A 25,215-nucleotide genomic window follows, 5' to 3' on the forward strand; every position below is an offset into this window, starting at 1 on the left:
ACCCTTCTTCCCCTGGAATTAACAGGTTATTGCTCTTTTAAGGCTTGCTTCTGAAAGATGCAGAGTCCTTATCTTTAACAGGATCCAGGGCAATGGGAAATGAGGGTACTTGGTATCTTGCAGGATCAGGCCATTAGAGAGAGCTTTTCCACTACACATTTAATTGTCTTTTCTTCTGTATTTGTCTGGCTAAATAGGAGTTGCAGTTAAGGTTATTATGATTGATTTGTTGTTTTCCTTCCATGTCCTGCTCATTATAGTAATGCATCTCAAACATTCTGAAAATGAAAATTGTTTTTTCCTTAAGTAACAGGCAAATACAGTCCACATGTTTCTGTAACATGTGCTGGTGACGGTAGCTAAGCAAGGTTTTGGATGATTGTCACAAAAACTGTTACCCCGTACCACTGTGTCTTAAAGCCAGCAGCTCTAGTCACTGAACAATATTGTTTTTTTTCAGCATGTCGTACCCAGGATATCCGCCTTCAGGCTACCCTGGTTTCCCTGGATATCCTGTAAGTATGGTTTGGTTTTTAAATGCCTTACCCTTTCAATATAGGCCACACCAATGTGACAGGCTCCCTTGTCATACTACGTGTTATAATGATATTAGTCACTGCTTCCATGCAAGATTACTCATTTTAGAGTTCTGGTCTGTGTTTTCACTCTCTCTGCTCCCCCTTTCCCCTGCCCCAGATAATTTTGGAAGTGGATGATAATATCTAGCAAAAAAAAAAAAGCATTTCCAATAAATAGCAAAGCATATGACTTCAGTATGCAGTCAGGACATCGTAAGAGATAATTCTCTTTTGTTTCCTAGCCTGAAAGAAACTTACCGCAGTTGTGGTGGGTTTTGTTTTTCTAACTTTTTCAGTTATTTATGCCTTCATGTCATTCTTATGTTTTTGTTTATTTTTCTGGGAGATGTTTGAATCTACATTTAGATCTAAGGTTTTATTCAGCTGCCACCTATATAAAAAGTCGGGAATCTTCAGATTTGTGGTTACATAAGATGATCTCTAAATCAATATTTATCTTCGCAATGTTTAGTTGGTTCAGATATATCTAGTTTTGAGCTGGGCCCATCTGTAATAGTCAACAGATCTGCAACCTGATTTTTTTTTTTTATATATATATATATATATATATATATATATATATATATATATATATATATATATATAAAATGCCTAGGATAATTGAAAATTGAGCCACTGGATTGTACACAACAATAAATTGTCTTTGCTGAAGCTATAGAATAAATTAGCTAATTTGTCTGGACTTTGTCCATTGGGTGTGGCACTACATCCTATTTGCAATTCAGAGTAAATGATTTAATATTCCTGTGAAACTGAACAGAAAGTTGGGATATACCAGGTGTGGCTGGCTTTCCAGTGACTGTAGTATGTACCTGCTGTGCTTGTTAGCAACCAAAATATGCATTCATTATATTTGTTTGACTTCTGTGATACTGAGCACGGGTTTGCAGCCATTATGGTGTGTACATTCTATTTCAGTCTGTCACACAATACCAAGTATTAAAGGATGACTATCACCAACTCTGACTCCGGTAAAATATGTCAAAATGATGCATGTCTGCAGTGGCCCCTCTGATGGTGCACAATTCTAGATAGTCACCCCCTAAATTACTCCTTTCCTATGCTAAAATGCACATAAGAAAGTTGCTGATGAGATGGCATAGGACTGCAGCTTCGGATTGGAAAAGAGCATTGAGTAAAGCCTGCAAATGCTGCCAGTGGAAGAAGGGTCCTATTACAGGGATTGTTAAGAGGAAACATGTTCTCTGCTTATTAGAAACCTTCAGCAACTGTTCCTTTCTTGTTCCTTTATCCTTCTCTCATTCTAGAGTGTGTACGTTATTTTTGCAAGGGAGGTGGCCAGTATCAGCAGGCCTTTGGGGCAGTTTTTATGGGATGGTACTCTACTTTGACTTGTAGCATAAAAAGTTGAGAGTCCTACTGGGAGCCCTTTCCTTGAACCAGCAAGTGGAAGCAGTAGCAGAACACTTTCAGATCAAATCTCTGGCTGCTTGCAGACTTAACCCCACCCCCCCAAAACCATGCTTTACTGGAAGAAGCAGCATGTTACTTCACCCTGTCTCTGCAGCATCTGTAGATTGGGTGCTTCAGTAGGGCTTTTTTGGCACTTTAGCTAAAAGCTGATTTGATCTATTGGATAAAAGTGCCCAAAAAGCCCTGCTAAATCACTAAGGCCCGATCTTTACAGACATCAGTGTGGAGCTTGGTATAGGAATGTGCCGAGTTTAAATTAAAGCACTGGGGTTTTTTTGTTGTGTGTGTTGTTGTTTTTTTAAATGTCATCAAGCAGCCTCTGTTTCACAAATAGAACCTAGGAGGTTCAACTTGAGTGTTAAGACAAATTTCAGGTATTACATTTGCCATTGCATTTTCTACCTATTCTTGTCAATTATACTTGATCATTTAAAATAAAATAAAAATTATTTTCTGTGAGAGAGAATTTTACAGACGGGGACTAGTGAAATTGACTATGCCCAAATAGTTGGAAAAGAAAAAATACCTTTTCTCTGATCTTTCAGTTATAGTGATGTCATGTGGCATAGTGTGGCAAATGGGAAATTCCTAGTGACCTGTCTATAGGATTTAAATGCTTTGAAATCAGTAGCAAAAAGACAGGAAGCTAGGGAAGAAGAAGGTGCATGGCATAACCATGTTAACTACAGAGATTTTGCCTGTGTTTACCACTTATTCTAAAAATATTCAGTATGGGTGAATCAATTTTAGATTATGCCACAGATGAAGTGCTTTTACATATGCTGATCAGTAAACTTGTCAAACCAACCAGTGGCAGGGAGTCAGGCTAGATGATCTGTTCAGGTCCCTCCTGACCCTAGCTGCTATGATACTATGATATGATAGTCTTGAATTCAGTAACTGTTATGCTGATATCAGTAATTATTTAACCCTCTTCTAAAATATAGTTCATGCTAGTACAAGAAACAGATTAACACTGCTGCCTTGAGTGTTACGTGGTCTTTATTTATCAAAAGTTCCCAGACCTGTTGGTCCAGCAGAAATAAGCATAGATGACTGTGGATAGATAACCTCAGTTGGATATCTAAGCTACTTTGAGAATTGTCGGGTAATAAGCACAATTCACATGCTACATGCTCAAGTCTTGTGCACAAAAAACCAGCTACGTTTATCATTTATAAAAAGCACTCTGCCAATATATTCTGAATAGTTCCTAACAATTCTAATGGAACCTAATGTGTGGTTGGCTGTAATTAAGGTCTTCATGAGCACTGTCCATTTCAAAACCTTTGTTTTTTGTGAACAAAAACACCGACTTTTGTTCTGAAAGGCTAATTTCACAAAAACAAGCATGGTTTCATTATATTAACTGAAAATTCTTCATTTTTTAATGCTGCAGGTTGTCTATTGTTGACTTATTGCTTTTGCTAAGTTTAAAAAATGATTTAAAAAATTTAAAAATTTTTAAAAATTAACTGTAGTGTATATATTAGGTTTTCAAGGTACATCTACATGGAACAGTGTAGTGCCATGTATGTACCTGAGCTAGCTGGGAATAAGCTAGTTCTAGTATCAGAAGCAGTGTAGACGTGGTTTTGGTGTTTCTGATATGCATATTAGCTTGGGTACATCTGCACAGTATTGCATTGTGCCATATTAGATGCATTCCTCAGGTACCTGAACCCTGGAGTAGAATCCAGAACGCTATAGGGCAGGAGAGTTAAGCACTTCAGACTAGGCTTCAGAACAACCAGCACTGAGCTTGGAGCTGCCCAGCCCTGGGCCATAGCCACAGAATAGGTGATGCTAGAACCTTTAGGAAATGCAGAGGACAGGAGTGTTTCTCAAAACATGCTCCTCTCCAGACACCTCCCTCCATTCTGAGATTCTGCTTCCTCCATGAAACTGAGGCATTCTTGGGCATATACAGAACCAAAACTTCAGATGCCTGAAGATCTTTAATGTTGAAGAACAGTGGGGTGTTATGGTGGTTCAGTATCTCTAGGGTTAACTGGCAGCTGAGTTTGGTTTTTAGGATCACAACTTTGGCCTTAGGCAGATGTCAGGTGCACAAGTCCTGTTTCGAATCTGCCCCCACTGGATTCTTTTAGCCGATTAAAGTAGAAATGAAGTGGTTCTTTGAGGGAGGGTGGAAGAATCTGGGGTGTGAGCTTTGTGGGTACTTTGGGGAAGCAGATCCTGAAGAAGAGATCTGAATGGAACAATGTAGCTCTGTTAACCTCCAGGTTAATGAAACCAAACCCCAGAAAGATATGAATTTGACCCATACATAATGCATGGGCCGTGTTTACAGAGTAGCTTGGGAGTACCTGCCTGCAAGCAAGTTACAGTGAGCCAAAACAATCCATTTAGTCAGGGATTGTTGTTTCAATAGTTCTCTGATGCTTTTGAGAGATTAGGCTTTCAAACCAGAGGAACTCCCCTCAGAGACTCTGGTCTTTCCAGTCTATTTTGAAAGTGGTTATTTCAAGCCTTTCATTGTCTTGATATTACACTGTTACAGGTCACACTTGCATCTTGGGAAGGAAATGCATTTCGTGCTGTGATTGTCAGTTTTCTTGTTTAAAACTTGCTGAGAGTTAAAGCTGGCTTGTTGGGGCATATTTTTTTATGCCTCTGAACTTTTGTGATTTTAAGTCAGTCAGACCTTACTGGCAATCGGATGGAGATATTTTTGGTAACTTGAGACAGATTTGAGATTCTAGTGTGGTTCTCTAGCAGCCAATATATGCTTTGTGTTTCTGTTCAGCCCACAGGACAAGAATCTGCTTATCCACCTGCTGGTCAGTATCCCTATCCAGCTGTTCCTGGAGCGTTCCCGCCCATGGGAGGCGGTGCATACCCTGGAGCACCACCAAGCAGTGGATTCCCAGGGGTAGCAGGATACCCTGCACCAGGTGGATACCCGGCCCCTGGAGGCTATCCTGGAGCTCCGCAACCTGGAGGGATGCCATCATATCCTGGAGGTAATAATCAAGAATATTCCTTACAGATTATTGCTACTCTAAGGCTGTATTTAGTTCAGAAGGTACAGAAAAGAAAAGGAAGCTTTGTCCACTGTTAGTCCAAGGGACTGGCATTCAGGAGAGCTGGGTATGCTGATAGAATGCAAAAGACTAAGGGTCCCTGTAACAGGTAGCCTAGGGCTTCTGTTACTTGAAGTAGAGAAGTGGCAGCAGATAGAGCTTAGGCAGCTGAATACATGCCAGCTGCTGAGGAGATCAGCTGTCAGACCCTAAGGAGAAACCCCTGAAAGTAGCTGGGGGGAAGCCACCTGACCAGTAAGGGGCAGGGCTTAAAGAGGCATTTAAGCCCTGGACCTATGCCAGGGCAGTCAGTCTGGCCCTGGAGGTTACTGGGGAAAGACCTCTGCAACAGGATGGATGAGATGGAAGATAATGCCTAAGACCCTGCTATACCTGGGTGCTGCAAGCAAGTCTCTATGCGCTGTCTCAGTGTCATCACTGAAGCTCTGTGCCCCTATTTCAGATAAGGGGTAAGCAAGTACAGTTGTGTGGTCCTGAGCTTGATTTAATGCATGTGAAATGTTGCGAGTTCCTGTTAAGGGCACTATATAAAGATTAGTTTTTCCAGTGCTTTGTTAAAAAAAGGAGCTATATAGTTGGCATTTTGCATTCAGAAGTTTTGTAATGTCAAGGTCCTACGCACTACAGATAGCAGAAAGGAGCGTACAATACCTGTATGTCATTAAAAAAAGCAATTCATTCTCTGGCAGTGGGCACTAGCTTGTTACTGCATTTCTTGTCCTCATGGCTTGTGCTGATATTTTCCCTTCTTTGTTTCCTGCTGTTTGCCTCCAGAGCCAACCTCTCCCCTGTCAAATTTGTTTCCTCATTATACTTTAGCTAAAAAAAAATTCTAACCCCCAAGGTGCACAAATTCTTTCTAGAGGTGGTTATATGAAAGGTAAGATGAAAGTAAATCCAAGAGGGACAGACCATAATGTTAGACTAATTATGCTCCTCTTCCACTCATTCTTATTCTGAAACAATGAGGCACAGTGTAGCATAGTCATTCTGTGTATTGCTTCATTAGAGATTCTCTCAAGGTTTTTTTTGTGACATCAGTGATGCACAACATCCTATTTGTTTTTATTAGGAACCAGTTCATATTTAAGTGACCAGAAAATGTCCATCCTTGCCTTTTTCTTTCTGTCTAGTTCCTACAGGACCTGGATTTGGTGTCCCCGCTGCTGGGTCTGGCTTTGGTGGCTATCCTCAACCACCAGTCCAAAGTTATGGAGGTGGTGGACCAGCACAGATACCAGGTATGTGGGTGTTTGGGCAGGGGAGTGGGGGAGAGGAAGTCTGTCTGTCCTAGTCGGCTTAAAAAAGTCAAACCAACTCATTCCAAGTTAAAAGACTGAAATTTTGCCCTTGGCTCCCTCTTGTACTTAACTACTGCAGTTTGTATGCTGGACAGTGTCACCTGCTAATTGGCAAGACCAATGATAGACTGACCAAGAACCCATACGTAAATAAATATTACTTGCATCAGGAAGGGCATACTTTTCAGTTTCAAGGTATCACCATGCAGTGTTTTTAGCACTTTTGCTTCTTGAAAATGTAGACTGCTGAACAGAACTGTGGAAACAAGAGTACAGTAGTGATCTGTGCTTACATGGAGAAGCTTCCATGTAGCACATAGATATATGCATTGTTCACAAATGGCAGTACATTTCTGTGCCCACACTGAATTGAGAACCAGTTAGCAAGGAAAAACAGAAAGGAAGTGTGACAGTCTGTAAATGTAAAGGTCGCATGCTGAATGCAAATAATGAACGTGTGTAAAGGACATCATAAGGATTTTCAGCTTCCAGCCAAAACAGGTGTCCCTGAATTTGCTTGGGAGCAGCACTTAGAAGAAAGTTAGAGCACATCTATGAGGGTCTGTTTTTCATAGCTCCTGTATAAAAAGTAAATACATTGTTTTTTTAATTGTCAATGCTTTTGTATGTGAAATCAGATTATTTTAGTTCTACTTTTTATTAATGAATTGTTAGTGCATGACTTTACATATGTAAAACATTTTAAAGTAACTTGCTGTTCATAACCAGTAGTGGCAATTAGAATGTTTTTACTGTCAGACTAGAGCAGGGGTGTCAAACACACAGTCCACAGAGCAAAGTCATCCAACATGCAGGGTCAGGAATTTGGCAGTCATGGTGTTAATCCCCACGACTTCACAAGCTGACACCGTGGCTGTGAACCCAGCCCCGAACCCCACTCACCTTGCCAAAGACTTCTCAAGTGCAGATCCCTCTTGGGGACTCATTTTGCGGTGGCAGGGAAAGCAATGGTAGCATTGACCCCTGTGGCTCACTGAGCTGATGTAGTGACTTAGGCACCCACGAGGGTTAATGCCACCACTGTTTATCAAACTGCCAGAGATGCATCTATATTGGGCCCCTGGAGGCCAAACAATTTTGCCCCTGGAATAGAGAGTTCATTCTGCCACAACTTTGGTCACAAGAGAGTAGGGTTGAGAGGAGAGGTGCCGCAAGCATCACTCAACTTGCTTAGCGCTCCTTGGTGTTGCCATACTATCGCATGGACCTAAGCCTTCCCATGGTGTGCTATCTGCTGTCAGTCACTCCCCAGGGTACTGTTGAGTTATAGGTTGCTGACTATTGTAAACAATTTTTATATATGAAAAAAAGAGGTTTATGGATCTGCAAGGAGATATGAAAGAAGAGTATGTTACATTGGAATAGATTAGCTCAGTTTGGGTTATTTTTTTCCCCTTTTTCCCTTATTCTTAAATTTTGCTTTAAAGGAGGATACCCCAGTGGACAAGTGCCTTCTCCAGTGCCTAGTCAGGTATGTGCTGTACTTTCTTTAGTGGAGCTGCTTAGTTTTTATTATAATAGCCACTCTTTCTATCACGAAAACTCTATGTTTGGGGGGTAGCAGTGTAAAACACAACTTTGTTTTATAATAGTATGGGGGCAACTTGAAGGATGATTAGGGTTTAGCAACAATTCCATAGGTGGACATACAAGTAACAAAACTTCATGTGTTGTGCAACTGTCAGGGGAAGAACTGCTGTGAGATAATACTGTGCTATAAAGTCAAATACTCTAGATGAGAACCTGGCCTGGCCAGTTGTGTATGAATGCTACTACTTTTCCAGCATGCATAGTGCTGTTTTTGAATGCCATGTTGGGCCTTTGTCTTGGATGTACAGATACAGTCACTGCATCTGGGACCAGGATCTGTTTTTTAGTAGAATGCAAAACAAAAAAACCCACTTATTTGAAATCACAGATATTCTTCTCTAAAATGTCACAGTCATGCCAGCAATTAAGTGTATAACTTGAAAAAATAAGTATGAAGTTTGGTGTTTGTCTGCTGAGTCATGTTGTCCGTCTTTTTGGTCTGGAGGAATCAAACTGCAAGCCAAATCTTCATAGTAGCTGGCTCTTCCAATAGTAGCAAACATTGTTTATTTACTGATCAATGACTTCCCTTCCAGTCCAGTATGGCATTTTGCCACCATACAGACACTCAAAGCTTCTTAAAATGTTTTTCAATAATTTGTTTTCTGGTGTTTATTACTTATTTGAACCAAGGTCAACCCTGTCCCAAAGAATTTACAAAACAGGATGTGAGCACAAACTTGACAAATGAGGACAAGGGCACAACATTGCTTAATGGATGATCTTGTATTGTATTAAGTAACACTACAATATTTAGAAAAGAGTAACAAAGCCTAGACAGTTAAGCAATTTTCTTATTTGGCTGTAAATTCTGCATCAAACTAATATATAAAGGAACCCCTGAACAACAGGAGCAGCAGTGTTCAGATTAAGAACAGAAGAAGAAACTATACTAGTAATTTAACTTGACTTTCAGCATACTACAGTGTGACAGAGGGCCATCACTACAGTGTGACAGAGGGCCATCTCAGGGCTGGGTACAATGCCAGCCTGCCATCCTGTCTAGGGCAGTCTGCCCTGCCTTGCTTGCCACAAATGGATGTAATGATACCAAGTGTAACCATGCAGGAGGCTGCCCATTTTATACCCAGATGCCAAAGGCATTATACATGGTTCTGAACCTCCCCTTTACTGTGTCCCATGCCTTGCAGATGGCATCCAAAATTCACTATTGCTCCCCTGGTCTCTTAACAGGGCCGCACTCAACCTCTGGCCCAACTTGGGCTCAGGTTTCCTCAGATATGCCTGGGCCTCACCTCCACCTCCAGCCCATGTGCAATCCTTCAGGCCCCTAAGACCCTACTCTACATGGCTGCCAGCCACTACTCCACCCCCTCACTGGGGCAACAGGGCATTACACCACACAGACCTCAGGTGTCCGCAGCTCTGCCTGGACGCTGCTCTCAGCCTATGGCCCACTCAGGCCTCAGGTGTCTGCTGACATATGTAGACCCTTACCCAGGGCCCACTCAGTGGGCCTGGGCCCCTGTGCTTTTATGTCAGGGTGTGCTCCCCTAGCCTTTCCCCTCCATGGGGTACCTACAAGGCAGCAGGGGCTGAGGCTTTTTGGCACCCCATACTTGCCCTTCACTGGGGAGGCACAGGTGTGGCATTTCTTGAAAGCTGCCCTGCCACAAGCAGGCCCACTACACCATCTTATGCCAGCAGGATGTAGTTTAAGGTCAAGGGTTGTCGACCAGGGGTACACGTACCTCCAGGGGTACTTAGAAAGGTCTTCATGGATACATGTAGGTGGAGACTGAGCTTGCCCCAGGGCAGGGCAGCAGCATCTTCCCCAGCACGTTTGCTTCTTACCTGGGGAAGGGGTGCACCAGGTCCCACCAGCCCCACAGCACATAGCAGCACCTCCCTGCTCCTCAACCCCCTCTCCTGATTGGCTGCCAGGCCACTGCCCTCAGCCAACAGCTGGTGGTGGCAGCTGCCATGTTTGAGCTCTCCCTTCCTCCCCACCCTGTTCAGCCCCCATCTCCCAGCACTACTGCTATGTGCACCCTGGGAGAATATGGGGGTCATGTGCCTGCAGGTCAGAGCAGGCTGCAGCCAGGGCAGCACCAGGCTCTTCCCAGTAGCATCTGGGCCATGCTGCACTGGAATGGGTGGTAGCGGTGCTGGAGAGGAGTTGGTGGGGCTACAGTGAATTCTGGAGTGGCTGCAGCCCCTCCCATAGCCCCTTCAGCACCACTGCTGCCCACTGAGTACAGCCCAGCCCAGCACCTACCAGCAAGAGCCTGGTGCAGCCCACCCGGTGCCCTCCTGTGCAGCACCTGGCCCTGCCCCCCTCCCTCTCTTAACCTCACTCCCATAGGCCCCCATGGTAAGTGTCCCATATCTGACTCAGTTTCAGCTCCTATACCCCTTATATTTTTTTTCTTGTTTTTAAGGGGGGGGACAAATTGAAGCCCCTGCAGAGTGCAGGAGGGAGTGAGGCTGGGGCAGGTGCTGCATAATCAGGACAGGGTGTGGGATGGAGCGGTGAGTGGCTTGTTTTGAGGGCATGAGAAGGGGCTGGGAGTGTCTCCCACCACTACGCACACCCCAGGAGGGCGTGGGGGGGGGTCATGTGCCCCCTGATCCACATGGGGTGGGGCAGACTGCCCCAGCAGTGGGGGAGGGAGTGGGGCTGGGGCTGGGGCAGGGGCTGTGCAGCCAAGACAGGGCATGGGACTGAGCTGCATGCAGGGAGGTGCGCATAGCAGCAGAAGCTGCCCCCCAGCACCTGTCTGTCTCGCACCCTGCCCCAGCTGCACAGCCCCTGCTCTGCTCCCTCCCCCACCACTGGGGCAGTCTGCCCTGCCCCACAGGCACATGCTTCCCCATGCCCTCCTAGGGTGCACATAGTGGTGGGAGCTAACCTCTCCTCCCCCACCCACTTGCAGTTCTGTCCTGTGTCCTGCTGTGGCTGTGCAGCACCTGCCCCAGCCCCACTCCCTCCCACACCACAGGGGCAGCCACAGCCCGCCCTGCACCACACAGATCTGGGGGCATGTGCAGCCAGGGGGTGCACATTAGCAGCAGGAGCCACTCCCACCCTCCCCAAGCTGTGCAGCCCTTGCCCTAGGCCCACTCCCTCCACCACTGCTGGGGCAGCCCCCCCTACAGATTAGGGGGCACACACCCACCCCATGCCCTCCAAGGGTGTGCATACCAGCAGGAGCCACTTCTGCTGCCCCTGGACAAGCCGGTTGTGGCTCCATCCTGTGCCCCACCCTGGCTGTGTAGCACCTGCCCCAGCCCCACTCCCTCCTGTGCTACGGGGGCCTCAATCTGCACCCCCTTTAAATGCAAGCAAACAATAAGGGATACAGAAGCTGAAACTGAGTCAGAAGGGGGACACTTATTTTAAAAGGCTGAAAACCCCTGTTTTAGGTCATTCCCCAGGACCAGGAACCTTCTCCATCCCCATAGTTCCTGTCCTTTACCTCCCGGTGTTCTGCGAGCAGTAGCTCTGGCCAGGTGATGTTGTTCTTTCAGCTCCTTGCAGCAACTGTTGGCTGTATTACTCAGGGCCTGCTCTTATTCCCTAGCAGCTAGGCCCTCCTTCCAATCAGGCAGCCTCTTGCTGGCCGTGTGACTCTCCTGATTGGCAGTGCAGTCTCCTGCAGGCTGCTCTGCTGCCTGCTCAGGCCCTTAAAGTGGCAGGCACCAAAGGTGCCCTGCCCCATACAGGTGATTAAATTTCATTGCATTGCTTTTAGTTGAGCTAGAACCCATTCTTTAAGAGGGAAAAAAGCCATCCAATCTAGATTTTAAAACTTAGGGAATAAGAGACAATTCACTACATTCTTTGTTTAGCTCTAGGGTTTCATTTTCTTAACTTAAAATTTGCACATTATATTTCACTTTGTATTCCAATTGTATTCTGTTTTATGTTTGTCAGATTTAAAAATTCTGTCCTATTAGGAATGTCCCCTTCACATAGGAACTTATATAGCTGACTATCACAGTCTAACATGATATTATTGCATTTAAAATGCATAATCTAAGTCTACTGTAAGGCATGTTATCTAAATCCTGAATAATTATGTAGCATACATTTGTATCCTTTCCAATTAACTTCCTCTAAAAACAAATCAAATGCATGTCTAAGACAGTGGCTCTCAACCTTGTTAGATTGAAGGTGCAGCTTGGAAGTATTTTTTTTTTTTAAGTCTGATTAATTGAACCTTTCTTTCCGTGTTTGTATGAAAAACCCATACAAGACTTTTTTTTTGCTGCCTCTTGATACAGTAAGCATTTGTTTTTAAACCCACATATTTTTGTATTGAAGGGTCTACAGCACTGTGTAGTTCATTGTGGATCTACACACAAGTTTACTGGTTTTAAGCAGAAAGATGACTTGCCAGCAATATGAAAACAGTGCAAGGACTATTTCTTAATCTGTGCCCTGAGGGGTTATACAGAACAGCATGGGAAAACACTAATTGAAAATATACCCATAGTGTAGTATGGAGGAAATCAAAGGATGGTGATTACACCTTCAGGGTTTTTTCTGTACATTGGCTTCTCTCTGACTTTTCACTTAGCAGACAAAGTTTCTGAGCTGGAAGTGAAAGTTGTAAGTTGCTGCAGCATGATGGCTCACTTGGAATAAATATCATATGTCCATGTTTTAAGATGAAGACTCAACCAGATACATTTTTGGGTTTCCAGACTCAATTTTGCAGTCTATATATTATTGGTCAGAGGACAAATATTTTATGCGTGTTAATAAGATTGTATGCAAACTGACAACATGTCATGCTAAATCCAGTTTTCCCTGTACCCTGCTTGCTCAGCTGTATAGAAAGCTCTGCCCAACAATTTATCATAAACTTCTGTTCTCAGGAAGTTGGAAGAGTGGACAAAATCAACAAGTTCAAGAAATCTTTTAGAATTTACAAATATTAAAAGGGAGATGGTGATCAATGAAACCTTAATGTGGGTCTACTAGCCGGTATTTTGGAAGAAAGATTAAGGCAAGAGCAAAGCCAGCATGACAAATGCCATTCTTGATTTCTCTATAAACATAGGGATGAGCCTCATGCAACTATTAGTTTGCAAATAGGTTTGAAGGGGATATGATAGCAATCTACCCCACAAAGGCTAGCTATTGTTCAGGGCTCTGGGTTAAATAAGACCAGAGCCTCTGCACTCTTCCCTATGTAGGGGTTCCAGCACTGAATCTATGGAAGTATGGATCTAGTAAGCACACCCCTTCCACAGCATATGCAGAGGAGCGGAGGGGTCTGCTGCCTTGGCACATGTGAGGCAGAGACCTCTCATCTCTGTCCCCAGTAGATGCACATGTCCATCTGTCTGCTTCTCTTCATCAGTTTTATGTACTTGAGTATCATGGGTGTAGTTAGAAGGCCTTTGCCAATGAGTAAATTTTGTCTGGTTCATTTTAACTGCATACTTAGAGGATTTACTAAGGAGGTTTAGTCACCTATATAATATGTTATACAAATTGTGTATTATACAATTGGACCACAAATAGATGCTGATTTTTTATAATAGGGTATTGTTACATGTGACCAATACAGGTGCCTATTCCTGTTTCCAGATTGTGGGTATGCAGAGGACCAATGCATTGAAGTTACTGCTTTATAAAAGGTGGTTTACATTGGCACAAACTCCCTAGAAAGCTTAAAGAATATCCTGCAGAGCATTTAGCATTGCGTAGTAAACGGAAAGGCCAAACCAGTTCTGTACGTGTACTTGAGGTTCCTTAACAGCATGGGTCGCCATGTCTCCTGGTCACTCCCTGGTATTGTTGTCTGTATTTGTTCCAGGCAATGCAATTGGTATATTTTCTGGTGTATTGTAGAAAGGTGTTGAGTGGTTGTTGTTCCTTCATTCTTAGTAAATTGTAATTTAGCACTTTTTTCCATGACACTGAATGAGATGAACATGCAATATCTTTTTGCTTGCCTCGTTCTGTACATCAGGCTTCGCCAGTTTTATTATACTGAGTATTTGCATGAGAATTTTTCCACTTGAGATCCAAGAACAGAAGGCCCGTCTTTGATCTCTTGCCAGTATGCCCCAAGAGGCACTGATCTTCCTTTGGTGCAAACATCTCCTGAGCTCCCAAAGCAGCGGTGCCCAAATACAATGGGACAGATGAAATTATAGGCCTGTTAGTCTTACCTCGGTCCTTGGGAAGCTTTTTGAGAGAATTATCCTGGTGCATGTCCGTGAGGGGCCAGCAGGGGAGATTATGCTTAGGGGCAACCAACATGGGTTCATTAGAGGCAGGTCCTGTCAGACCAACCTGGTGGCCTTCTATGACCAGGTCACAAAATCCTTAGACGCAGTGGACGTAGTCTTTCTGGACTTTAGGAAGGCCTTCAACACTGTCTCTCACCCCATTCTCATTAAAAAACTAGGGGACTGTGGTGTCGACACCTACACAGTCAAATGGGTCACTAACCGGCTGGAGGGCCGCACCCAGAGAGTGGTGGTGGATGGGTCTTATTCGACCTGGAGGGATGTGGGCAGTGGGGTCCCCCAGGGCTCGGTCCTCAGGCCTGCACTGTTCAACATCTTCATCAGTGACTTGGACGAGGGGGTAAAAAGCACCCCCACTTCAAATTTGCAGACGACACTAAGATGTGGGGGGGAAGTGGACATGCTAGAAGGGAGGAATAGACTGCAATCAGACCTAGACAGGTTACAGGGGCGGGCGGATGAGAACAGGATGGGTTTCAACACTGACAAGTGCAAGGTACTGCATCTGGTGGGGGGGAAGAACCAGCAGCAGACCTATAGGCTGGGGAACTCCCTTCTCGTCAGTGCAGAGGCAGAAAAGGATCTTGGAGTCATTACTGATGCCAAAATCAGCATGGACCGACAGTGTGGGGAAGCCGTCAGGAAGGCCAACGGTACCTTGTCATGCATCCACAGATGCATCTGAGGCAGGTCCAGGAAGGTGATCCTCCCCCTCTATGAGGCACTGGTCATGCCGCAGTTGGAGTACTGTGTCCAGTTCTGGGCGCTGCACTTCAGGAGGGATGTGGACAACATGGAGAGGGTCCAGAGGAAGGCCACCTACATGATCGGGGGCAGCAGGGCAGGCACTACGAGGAGAGGTTAAGGGACCTGAACCTGTTCAGCCTCCACAAGAGAAGGCTGAGAGGGGATCTAGTGGCCGTTTACAAACTAGTCAGAGGGGATCAGCAGGCATTGGGGGAGTCCCTGTTCCCCCGAGCGCTATTAGGAGTGACTAGAAATAACAGTCACAAGCTGGCAGGGGGTAGGTTCAGACTAGACATCAGGAGGCGCTACTTCACTGTCAGGGTGGCTAGGATCTGGAACCAACTTCCAAGAGAAGTGGTGCTGGCTCCTACCCTGGGGGTCTTTAAGAGGAGGCTAGACAAACACCTTGCCAGGGTCATTTGACCCCAGTACTCTTTCCTGCCATGGCACGGGGTCAGACTTGATGATCTGCTCAGGTCCCTTCCGACCCTACCAACTATGAAACTATGAAATTGCTTTTTTGTTTCCGAATGGCACTTGCAGACCCTGCAAAATGTGTATATGTGTTATAGATACAGCTTCATTTGGATAACCAGGGTGCCTTGGGGCAAACTGGGACTAGGGATGGTGGACTGAAGGCTCTTAATGCTTCCAAAGAAGTACCTGTTGCCATAGCCAATGCAGGACATGGCCTGAGAGGTGGATTTCTTTCTACTCAACATCTGCATAATCCCTGGCACAGTGTCCAACTCCATGAAGTATGTGTTTGTAAAAGGATGTCCCTCCTGGTGGCCTGCTTTAGAAATTGCCTTGTAGAAGAGGGGAGCAAAACTTTGTCTTTGTACCACATGGCAGTTCTCTGTCTCCAGTCCTCTGCATATTCTGCATTTGGAAAGCCCAGTGTCTTCAAAAAAAAAAGTGCCATACCTAAAATGCTGCCGGGAGATTGGCAGCATGTTTTGTGCTATCTATTAAAGGCTCATTTCCTACCATGCTGAGGGGTGTTCAGGAATACAGACTGGCTGAATCCTTGGCAACCTATCAATGAGGACCAACTGTAGAGTTTAACACTACTTGTACTTTGTCTTGTTTCTGTTGGCTGGTAACGCCCAACTCTCTCTTTCCAGCCGGCAGCAATGACTCAGAGTTACCAAGGCACAATTCAAGCTGCTCCGAACTTTGATGCTGGGAAAGATGCAGAAATACTGCGCAAAGCCATGAAGGGATTTGGTAAACAAAGATTGGTACAGATTTTAAGTGTACAGGGATACCGAGTCAAGAAGCATTTTCCTTTTCTTCTCGTTGTATAGATATAGGATACCTGTTTTTCCCAAAGGATTCTAAGTCTTATTTTCAGAAGTGCCTTTAGCTTAAAGCATTTAGCTGCTTTTGAAAATTTTACCATTTAAGCTCATGTATTATTTGTCAATACATTTCTGTAAATATGCACTATATCCAGAGAGTGAAACAAAGCATTTTGTAGGATAATATTTATGTTTTCTCATAAAATTACTTTTTGTTTCCTAGGAACGGATGAGAAAGCTATCATTGATGTCGTGGCTCACCGCTCCAGCGATCAAAGGCAGAAAATCAAGGCAGCTTTCAAAACCATGTATGGCAAGGTATGTTTTTGTTCACTGGCCACTGTTTGAATCAGTTAAAAAGAAAACAAAATTAAGTAGCAACACAATAACTGGCCCCTTGCAAATGTTGTATTTAAGATGTGATTAACCTGTTAATTACAAACGGTAACCTGGACACATGTTCAGGCAGTTAGTAATGTGACAAAACAGGGAAACCAGCCACAAAAATGTGCATTATTTTTGTGGCTGGTTTCCATTGTGCCTTGAATTGAACATGTGGCAGGGTCCCCACCATGCAGCCTGCATGTTGCGGCTTGGTTGGCAGCTCCTCTGAGACTGCAGGCTGACAGTGTTGCAGTGCAGCTCTGCATAGGACTGCACCTCACTGTTTTTAGGGTGCTGAGTTAAAGGGAGCTCATTAGCTGGGTTGAGGTGCCAGGTCATGGGAAGCCACAGAACTCCCTACAACACAGCAGGTTGACTGCCCTGTGCTCTAGTTCTCAGACAGCAGTGAAGCAAGGCACTTGACACATCCTGGCCACAGGAACCCTAGGATTGGGGAGAAGTTCCCTGATTTTGGGGTCCCCCTGAAAAACCAAGTATGAAGCACAGCTGCATGGACCAGTTTTTTCTGACACCCCTGAATCATGGGGACCCTTGCTTTGGGGAACTTCTGGATTCCAGGGCCCCAGTGTGCCAGGACTTAACAAATAAATAAAAATGTGCAGCTGGGCAGCATGCCAGGCATTGACATCCTGGTACATGGGGCTCTGGGACTGCACCAGAGTCTCCACCTGCCCCGGGTACAATCCTGGGGCTAGGACAAGTTTACACCACACTGCGGGCACTCGGCTTTTAACTTGCTGGTGCTAGGAGAGCCTGGGATCATGATTCTGGGCTCTCCCTGCACTGGCAAGTAGTAATGGCATGATTGGGATCTGATCCCTTATCCCAAAAATGTGCATCCCACCCCACATGTATAGCATGGTAAGAGGTGTTTTTGTTGGGATCAGGGTTGAGATCCTATCATGCCACTAAATGAATATGTGCCAGGAAACTCTATGAAACCACATTTTCTGCATTTGTTTTTTAGTCCCAGGCAGAATGTACCTGACTTCCGTATCTTTTTTTAAAGGTATTGTATATAGTTACCTATGTTCTTGCTCTGTCAGTAGCTCCAGGTAAATACCTCTGACAGTTGATAGGACTTCTTCAAGCAGTCATGACCAAACAACAATAGCTTCCTATATTTTTATAAATGTTTTAAAGGGCAGAAAATACTCCAATTCAAACTACCCTTAAATGGGAGTGATCACAAATCCTTGCAGATAATTAAAATCGATCTGTATTTTAATCCTAATTGGGGAAAAGATCTGAAAATAATAGGGGAAAAATACAACAAAAGTCTGCAAAATATGTCATGAAACTATTGAAATGCAGCTAGGATGGGCTGGTGCCTTTTCTAAGTTCCTTAGGCCAAGTTATCACTGAAGTAAGCCTTGCTCCAGGTAAGAATTTCAGGAGCTGTTTGTGGACAGTCTGTTAAAGGTGGTGTTAATGCAGAGCTGGAGTTCTGGTTTAATTACAGTGATTGTTTCAGGTAAAATGCCTAAGCTGTCATTGGAGACCAGAACTCAGGTCTTTCCCCTCTCAGTGGAATGGCCCAGTAGGCCATACTCATGCTCCTTTTTTACTCACTCCTGTGAATCTTGCATTCTTAGCATGAGCACAGCTTTTACAAGATGGGTGGAAAGTAGTCATACTCAGGCTAGCCTACAGTTTGGTTGTTAGTATACTGTAAGGGGCAGGAGGTTTATATTCGGTTCTCTCAGCACGAGGGGGCTCAAACACACATCTCCCATTCTGTTGGCCAGTGCTCTGACTACTAGGCTAACGAAGTGGGGGTACCCTACCTTCTGCTCTCTTAGCCGTGTTGTAAAGGAAAATGGCTTCAGCTGAATTTTGAGGGGTACAATCCTGTTAAGTATGAGAACACTTCCTGAAACTGGGCCTCTGAAGGATTTCAGCAGAAGGGTGGCTTGGAGGGATTTGTATTGCAGTTTTGGACAGAATCACCTCAACTCTACCTTTTAGTGAATTCCTAACAATACAACTAAATTGGCCAAAAGTAGAACTGCTAATCCATCCCCATTTTGCATTTGGTGGGGGGAAAGTTTGTACCTGAATTCTGGATCAAGAATTTCAAAGGAACAGCTGATGTCACAATCCTGTCACAAAATCAGCTCCTTTCATAAGATTTCTGCCATTCTGGGCTGAAATTCTGCAAACTCTAAAGGTACCTATCTCCATGCTCTGACACCTTCTCGTTAGACTGCATTGGGGCAGACTCTATTAATCGAGTCTGTTGGAGCATTCTAATTAGGATGTTGTAGCGTCTTGTGCATTCAGTGTCCTGCGTTTCAAAAATGGCTGTGGGGGTGCTTTAACAAAAGCTCATTGAATGAGCATTAAAGCATCTCCACAGCCATTTTGAAACATGGGATCTTAAATTCATGAGTTGCTGCAGTGTTTCAATTCAAGCAGCTCTGGAAAACTGCTCGTTAAAATGTACCCCTCCCCCTTTACCCCGGAGCATGTGTAAAGGCACCCTAACAGTATAAAAGCTGCAATTGTTTTAATACTAACCTACACCAATACCCACAGTAATCTGGACCTCTGACCTTTTTCACGTTACACCTTTGTATTTGTAATCTCATCTTTCTTTTTGTAATTGGACAGGATTTAATTAAAGACCTGAAATCTGAACTAAGTGGAAATGTGGAAGAATTGATTTTAGCTTTGTTCATGCCGAGTACATATTATGATGCCTGGAGTTTATATCATGCAATGAAGGTACAGTTTTATCATGAATAACTTATCTTAAATTACAGCAAAAACTTTGTTATCCGGTACCCATGGGGAATCGGGGGTGCTGGATAACAAAACATGCCGGTTAGCTGAGAGGCCGCCTCTCCTGCCATGCCCGGTGTACCGCCGCCCCTTCTGCTGCGAGGGACAGGGAGGAGGGCAGAAGAGAAAGGGGAAAAAAACTGTTATTGTGGGGGCTTGGTAGCACAGGCTGCTTTGCCCTGGGTCATAGGGGCTCGGTGAAACCAGAAGTGTCATGCTGGGCACTTCCAGTTTCACCTTTACTTTACAAGCTGGCATGCCGGTTAATAGAGCACACTGGCTTGTAAAGTGCCAGATAACGCAGCTTTTACTGTAGATCCTGTGTTATATGACAAAGCTATTAAAACTGAAGAACTACCTTACTATGCCCTTTAACTGATTTCTAGTGTGCCAATATCAACAACTGAAGGTTTACCTCTCTTATGAACAAGGCCAGAAGGAAAAAAAAAAAAGGTGTCAGAAACACTTGAGAATGTGACTTCCAGAGTTTTTGGAAACTTTTTCTACAACATCCAAACTCTTAATGGGATGGTTTCTTTAGAAACCTTACAGTGAGTCAGGCCTGCGGAAACCAAGCAAATCTAAAGTAGCTGCAGAATTTCCATGTGATGGTAATTAAAGATGAGTCAAGGCAACTTAAATTTTATCACAGGGAGTCAGCTGTCACCCTTTTACTCCTTTTGGATTATTTCTCTTGCCAACGCTTCTTTACTAAAACATCTTGACATAATAGGGAAGTTAAAAGATGGACTGCACTGAAAACTGCATCCGGTTTGCTTAACTTTCTGAAAACTGAAAGTCTAAACTCTTTCTTGCCTAGAATACTAAGAAATTAATATTATTTTCATTCATTTGCATCTACTATTTTAAGCCTTTTTCAGGCAATGGCCATGTTTTTGACATGATAAAAGTAAATCATGACTGGTGCTAAAGAATTACTGTTGCAAATGATTTTTTCCTTTATATCACAAGATACATATTAGATTGAGTCGCAATTATTTTTATGTGAATAAAACAACAATACTAAACATACTAAAACTACAATATAGGTTACTTGCAGGTATCATTTTTTCTTGACTAACTTCCCAGAGATGTAATAATGATCTGCATATTTGCATTGCATTTTGTATAATTGCTGAAGTGATACGTGAGGTAGACGGTTTGAGAAATTCCATTTTGACTCAAGTGAGCTGGTTACAACAGTTAGAATAAAGATTTGTATGCTGATACCATTACTCCTATCCTTAAAGTTCCTGGCTTATTTGTGCAGTAGGTAGTACATTATGGACTCTATCTTCACTCACGTAGGCCAACTGAGTAGACAGTAGGGGGGCAGAAACAATCATATACCCAACGTCTAAGATTGAGTGGTAACGTCACTTGTATATGTATAAATAAGAAGCTAAAAATCAAGACCCATGCGTAGTTTCCATGGCAGCCTTTTTAAGCCTTTACCTTGCTCTTGAGCACACATAAGAAGGGAAAGGTCAGTTCAGATATTTTCTCTCCCTTTAAGTCTTTCATGTTGCCTACCATTGGTGCTCTTACTTCATTGTCATTCATATGCTGCTCTTTGAGAAACTCCTGACTCAGTAGTTTTTTCTAAAAAAAAGATTCAATTTAAAATGATGAGACTAGAGGATTTAGAGCTTTCAGAAGACAGACAGACTGCACTAAAGTAACTTCAGAATATGGTATAAATTTGGCTAGCTGTCGGGTGTGTTCATAACTGCACACAAACTGGTAAATGGTTCTTCTGGTGCAATGACACGCTCTTTCTTTGCCTCTAGGGAGCAGGCACTCAGGAGAGAGTGCTGATTGAGATCCTCTGTACAAGAACAAACCAGGAAATTCGAGACATAGTCAGGTGCTACAAAACAGAATTTGGAAGAGACATCGAGAAGGATATCAGAGCAGACACCTCAGGACACTTTGAACGACTGCTTGTATCTATGTGCCAGGTAAGCCATGTGGAAAGGAGTTAAGACTCGTGGATTCTGTGCCTTTAGGACAGAACAAAATCTGGGGGTGCAGTCTTTGCTCCAGACCTCACCTGTTTATGTAGGCCAGCAACGTATGACTGAGAGCAGATGTGTGTGTTTCTCTAACCAGCTTTGCTAAGAAACTAGCAGAGCTCTAACAGTTGTTCAGCTGTAGAATGTAAGGCCTTCTCTTTGAAAACCTTGCTGTGCTGTGATCCACTGCAGGCACATAATTTGATTCCACACTTAATATCTTCATCTGCAGGGTAACAGGGATGAGAATCAGAATGTGGACTACCAAAAAGCTCAAGAGGATGCTCAACGTCTTTACCAAGCTGGTGAAGGGAAACTTGGGACTGATGAGTCTTGCTTCAACATGGTTCTAGCAACTAGAAGCTTTCCCCAACTGAAAGCTACAGCTGAAGTATATGCTAAGGTAGAAGCTCTTCAATTAAAGGTTCTGAATCAAATTCAGCCCTGAGGTAAAAATGGGCAAAACTCCACTGACAACAAATGGATTTGTTCCACATTTGTCAGGGTTGAATTTGGCTCCATTCCCACAACACATGTAAAAGATTAAACCCCCTTTACCTTTTCTTTGCAGATTGCTAATCGTGATTTGTTAAGCAGCATTGATCGGGAGTTTTCTGGAAATGTAGAACGTGGTCTGAAGGCTATCTGTAAGCGATATATATTTTTTGAAGGGATTAATGGCTAAGTTACCTAGTTCTGACTCAAAGATGAACTTTCATGATTTCAATGAAATAGATCAGGGGTCGGCAACCCCTGGCACACATGCCGAGCGTGGCATGTGAGGCCATTTTGCTTGACATGCGGCAGCCAGCTGGCTCCGGGCACCTGCTGCCAGTGATGGAGCCTGGGCTGCTCCGAGCAGGGCTTGCAGTGTCCCAGCTGCCTGCTGTGAGCAGCCGGGGATCCCGCCTGGCAGCAGCTCTCCAGAGCTGGGGCAGCTGCAGCTGGGAGGCTCCAAACAGCTGTGCTGGGCTCCGGCACCAGCTCCACACTGGCACATGCAGGCGTGCCTTAGAGTGGGCCGTGGGGGCAGGGCAGCCCCGGTCTCTGGGATGCTCCAAGGCCTGCTTGGAGCAGCTCAGGCTCCAGCAGCTACCCAGAGCCGGGGTAGCTGCTGGCAGCTGCACAGCCTGGGCTGCAGGGCAGGGACTTTGGGTGGGGGGCAAGGGGCAGTAGGGCTGGGGGGCAGAGGCTTTGGGTAGGGGGCAAGGGGCACAAGCAGGGCATCCTGCCACATACCCCTTGCCCTCATTTTATTTTTCTGCCATACTGGCACTCCGGCACCTTCCGAGGTAGGCATTATGGTGTTTTTTGGCACTCTGGCCAAAAAACATTGCCTACCCCTGAAGTAGATACTGATCTTCTCCAAATTAAATGTAGCTAAGTTATTGCTAAATCAGTTGCATTGAACTAAATCAATTTAATGACATTTCATAAGGAGAATTCAGAGTCCTTCACTTGGGACAGGACAAAGCACGTGCACAAATACAGACTGAGGAGTGACTGAGGAGGCTGCAGTACTGCAGATGAGGACCTGGGAGGGAGGAAGGGGTGGGGAGTCACAGTGGCTGAATGTCAGTCAACAGCGTGCACCTGTGAAAAAAACTAATAGCATACTGGATTCTGTTAACAGGAGGCTAATTTGCAAATCAAGAGAAGTGATTATCCCACACTGTTCACCACTGGTGAAGCCTCACCTGGAGTACTATGTTCAGTTTTGCATCCCACATCTCATAGTTGTTAGGGTCAGAAGGGACCTCAATAGATCATCGAGGCTGACCCCCTGCCCTGAGCAGGAAAGAACGTTGGGGTCAGATGACCCTAGCCAGGTGCTTGTCCAGTTTCTTCCTAAAGACCCCCGAAGGTAGGGGAGAGCACCACCTCCCTTGGAAGCCCATTCCAGATTCTGGCAACCCTCACTATAAAGAAGTTCTTCCTGATGTCCAACCTAAATCTGCTCTCTGTCGGTTTGTGGCTCTGTGAGTGCAAATAAAGTGTTACAGACAGACAGACAGACTTAGGCGTATGCTTTTATAATGCTAGAATGTTGGGCAGCCAACAATGGAAGCTGAGCTGTGGTCTTACCTACATGCATATAATGTTGCCACGTTTAAGGGACCGTAAACATTTTGTTCCCATCCTCCTGGGATTTAAGTGCTTTAAACTGCCAACTGCTTGATCAGATGTTTTTTTGACAGGATTTACTATTACGTGTTTTAGCAAAAATCATGAAATATTGCCTAATGAACAGCATACAGAACCTGAACTAACACTGTGCATGTGTTTTGCAGTGCAGTGTGCTCTAAATCGCCCAGCCTTTTTTGCTGAGAGACTTTACCATTCTATGAAAGGAGCGGGCACAGACGATTCTACACTCATCAGAATTATAGTCACCCGCAGTGAGGTAAGAACCATTTTTCTTCTCCAAGCAAGAAAGGAATGGAGTTTAAAGGTTTTGATGTCAACTTTACCTGTAGCTGAAATCAATCTATAATTCTATTTTGCTTCTACATTTGTGAATTATTTATTGCAAATGTAACTCTTTGCAGATCAAGTTCATTTACTGGAAACAGGACTTGCCTGGTTGTAAATATTCAACTCACTCTGAGATGTTACTAGACTCCTAGAATCCATGACTCCCATCTGCTACAAAGTTAATAGCTGGATTAAGGGGCTCATGTAAAATGAAGTGTCATAGTAGTATTCTCAAACTGGAGTGGAGATTCGTTTAACCTCTTGCATTTCTCATCCTCTGAGAGGAAGGCAGGAGAGTTTTCTTTCAGGGTGTGGACATCAGTTTAGAACCCTGTCTAAAAAAGGAAAGTTTTAACCCTGGGTGAAGGAGTAGGTTTGCTGCATTTGAACAGTTCTTAGCTCATTCATGCACAATATTTAGAACAGGCCAGCTGAAACTTCCCCTTTTGAAAAAATTTCAAGCATTTGTGTATTCACCCTTTCACACTGAATGCATCTTTTGCTTCCAAAATGACTTGCCCACCTGAATATGTGTGGGGAGGTCCTGTGTAAAATGGTTAATTAAGGAGACCTTTGGAGTTAGGAAAGAATCTTTGAATGGAGATAAGTTACCCCAAGCAGCCACTTTTATAGGAAACTTGGTAACAGAAGCCTCAGTGACATTCTTCCTCAGATTCTGCTAGGATCTGGAGGCTGAGTGCAGCTTTGACAGAATTGTTTCTGTTGCTTTTGAAATAACAGTTTAATAAACAGAAAACCTCTTGCCTGTCTGCTTATAGTTTTGACTGGGTTCATTGCAAATGGGTTGTCTCTACTACTGAAATTATCCTGACTGATATATAACATCAGCTGAATTGCTTTTACTTGTCAAAAGTAATTTTGTGCTCACCTTATTTCTTTTGGCACAGATTGATCTTGTGCAGATCAAACAGATGTTTACGCAGCTGTACCAGAAGACTTTGGCAACAATGATAGCAAGTGACACAAGCGGTGACTACAGGCGTTTGCTGCTGGCAATAGTTGGGCAATAGAAATTATTTTTTTTAAACAAACTTAACAACCTATATAGCAAAGCAGAGAAACACACTTGCCCTTGCATGTATCAATGGGAATGATTTCATGCTATATACCAAATATGCCTTAATGATAAATGATTTTAAAGCTTTTATTTTGCACATACACTTGCCTTTAGTTGGAAACATACTATTGTACTTTACATTATATAAAAAAGTGTGTGTGTG

General features: G+C 44.0%; 1 protein-coding gene across 2 annotated transcripts in view; it reads left to right on the plus strand.

Annotated features, from left to right (window-relative positions):
- Positions 1-25,215, plus strand: part of ANXA7 (annexin A7) — a 29,329-nt gene extending 4,114 nt beyond the window's left edge. For both annotated transcript variants that reach the window (XM_006263963.4, XM_006263964.4), the window contains exons 2-13: positions 461-515; positions 4,804-5,020; positions 6,235-6,342; positions 7,851-7,894; positions 16,119-16,221; positions 16,519-16,613; positions 19,314-19,427; positions 21,275-21,445; positions 21,732-21,902; positions 22,071-22,146; positions 23,791-23,903; positions 24,883-25,215. In XM_006263963.4, the coding sequence (XP_006264025.1) occupies positions 462-515; positions 4,804-5,020; positions 6,235-6,342; positions 7,851-7,894; positions 16,119-16,221; positions 16,519-16,613; positions 19,314-19,427; positions 21,275-21,445; positions 21,732-21,902; positions 22,071-22,146; positions 23,791-23,903; positions 24,883-25,005 (1,389 nt within the window). In that variant the 5' untranslated portion in view covers position 461 and the 3' untranslated portion in view covers positions 25,006-25,215. The remainder of the gene's footprint in view (positions 1-460; positions 516-4,803; positions 5,021-6,234; positions 6,343-7,850; positions 7,895-16,118; positions 16,222-16,518; positions 16,614-19,313; positions 19,428-21,274; positions 21,446-21,731; positions 21,903-22,070; positions 22,147-23,790; positions 23,904-24,882) is intronic.

Source organism: Alligator mississippiensis, chromosome 6 (genome assembly GCF_030867095.1).
Source record: "Alligator mississippiensis isolate rAllMis1 chromosome 6, rAllMis1, whole genome shotgun sequence".
In the NCBI taxonomy this organism is placed as follows: Eukaryota; Metazoa; Chordata; order Crocodylia; family Alligatoridae; genus Alligator; species Alligator mississippiensis.